General features: G+C 36.9%; 1 protein-coding gene across 2 annotated transcripts; it reads left to right on the top strand.

The window, feature by feature from the left end:
* On the top strand, positions 1-2018 carry LOC104707164 (mitogen-activated protein kinase kinase kinase 1-like). Of its 2 annotated transcripts, XM_087460538.1 has the most exons (7): positions 1-135; positions 240-327; positions 533-653; positions 739-811; positions 915-974; positions 1294-1407; positions 1676-2018. In XM_087460538.1, the coding sequence occupies exons 5-7, from the start codon at positions 963-965 to the stop codon at positions 1850-1852; spliced, it is 303 nt and encodes a 100-aa protein (XP_087316664.1). In that variant the 5' UTR covers positions 1-135; positions 240-327; positions 533-653; positions 739-811; positions 915-962; the 3' UTR covers positions 1853-2018. The 2 variants fall into 2 exon arrangements, with proteins under 2 accessions (XP_087316664.1, XP_087316663.1); XM_087460537.1 differs by lacking the exon at positions 240-327 and having other exon boundaries at positions 533-811; positions 1285-1407.
* The last annotated feature ends 262 nt before the right edge of the window (positions 2019-2280 follow it).

Raw genomic sequence — 2280 nt, 5'->3', positions numbered from 1 at the left:
CTTCCAGGAAATGGAATCTTGGGATCGTGAAACCTCGCTGATTTTTGCCGCTGGAGAATCTATCATCACTTCTTGGCAAAAGGGTCAACTTCTGGGACGAGGATCATGTGGCTCTGTGTACGAAGCCGTTTCAGCGTAAGTCCTAATGAGTTTCTTGAACTTGAAGTCAGATTCTTAGATTTTCTTTGTACCTTTTTGGCCTTTGGGTTTTTGATGGATGTTTAAAATGTTAAATGTAGAGATGGGAACTTCTTTGTTGTCAAGGAAGTTTCACTTTTTGATTTAGGAAGTAATGAACAAGAATGCATTCATCATGAACTCTAAGCGGTGAGATATGTTTGGTTTATGATCTGCTCCAACAACCATTGTAGCAGTAGTGTCTTAATTTTTCCATGTTTTTCATTTTCTGTCGGATATTGCGATATCGTGGCACAGCCAAGGTGTGATCCTGCAGTTCTAGCTTTGCAGCTGCCTAAGCATGTTTTTTGCAAAATCAATATAGCTCTAAAATATAACATTTCCTTGTTTGCAGGACGGGTCGAAGTTTTACATCTTTCTTGAGCTTGTAACCAAATGGTCTCTTCTAAACCTTTACCAACATTACCCGCTTCTGGACTCTGTAGTCTCCAATTACACAAGACAGATTCTTGATGGTTTGAAATCTCTCCACGATAAAGGGTTATGTAATCGTTTATGTAAATCCTAGGTTGCTTACTTTTCTCATTTTATGCGACAAAGGGACATCAACTGTGCAAATATACTGGTGGAAGCTAATGGCAACGTCAAACTTGCGGATTTCGGATTGGCAAAGGTTCTTTTCCACTAGTACATGTTTATAGTTTTTAGCTCTTAAGTAATAACCTGGTACATCGCTTACTCTTCTGACTTGGTACTTGTGTCATTTTGTTATTTAGGAGTCAAAGTTAAACGACATTAAGTCCTGCAAGGGAACTTCAGTTTGGATGGCTCCGGAGGTAATTGATTTGGGATCCTTCCCACTGTTTTGATTGTGTGAATACAATGAAAGACAAACGTCTCATTCAGGAATAGCAATGTTGGATGTTGTACTGTTGTAATGTTGGATGCTATACTGTTGCTTAACACACATCCCCCACCCATGTTTCCTTCAGAGTTTTGAGTATTTGATTAAATTTCCTGTATTTCGGTTTATGGTGTTTATAACTGTAAATATGTTTGTGTAATCACAGATAATTTGGATTTTTTCCACTTTGATTGTACTTCAGGCTATAGTTTGTACGGTTCTTTCTAAATGGAACATAATAGTTTGATCAGGTTATTAATTGTAAGGGTAATGATGGGCATGGAAGTCCTGCTGATATATGGAGCCTTGGGTGCACTGTGCTCGAAATGTGTACTGGCCAGATCCCTTACTCTGATCTACATCCTGTAAGTCTTCAAGACTTTCTTTATATAAGTTGAGGGGAATTTACATACTAATTAACCACTAACTATTTTAGCTATTTCTGAAACACACATGAACACTTGGGTTTAGAAAAAATACACGAACAAAACATTTGGTTCAGTTTAATGATAAGTCAGAGTGATTTCGTTTTGCACCTTGGCACCTTCAGTTTTTAGTGTTAACGGTTATTTATTCTTTTATGGTTTGTTCCCATTAATAAGAGTTAAAATCAGAATTTGTGCAAACGTGCAGCTTGCAGCCTTATTTAAGATCTCAAAGGGTACGCTTCCGGAAATACCTGATACTCTATCCCAAGACGCTCGTGATTTCATATTTAAGTGTCTCAAAGTGAACCCGGATGAGCGACCAACTGCAGCTGAACTGCTGAACCATCCATTTGTGACAAGGCCCTCACCATCCTTGAGCTAAGGAGGAACATTAATGTCCTAATGTAAAAAAAGGGAAAATAGAAATTGTTGTTTTTTATAAAGCTCCATTTTAAATTATTCAAAAGTCTGGTAAAAACATTTATTTTTGATTCTGGTCAAAGACACTTTCATTGAAGTCTCTATATCATTCAACTTGCTTCTTACAATAATTCTCCTTTGAAAAGTTATTGCAATTTATGGATTTATAAAAATTATTTGAAAGGAGATTTGGTGGCTTTGGTAAGGGATTTTTTTTTGTTTTTTTGAATTTTTGGTAAGGGATTTTTACGGTCCGGTAAGTTCTAAGATCCTTTGTTTCCGGTTGAAGAAAATTTTACCCTCTCTTATCTCGGAAACTCAGTCAGCTTTTGTTTCAGGACGCTTGATTACGGATATATTATTACTGCTCAGGAAATGTTTCATGGCTTG

Source organism: Camelina sativa, chromosome 8 (genome assembly GCF_030686135.1).
Source record: "Camelina sativa cultivar CO46 ecotype springtype chromosome 8, ASM3068613v1".
Taxonomy (NCBI): Eukaryota; Viridiplantae; Streptophyta; class Magnoliopsida; order Brassicales; family Brassicaceae; genus Camelina; species Camelina sativa.
Note: the sequence above shows the minus strand (reverse complement) of the source record. Positions and strands in the feature narration are given on the sequence as shown.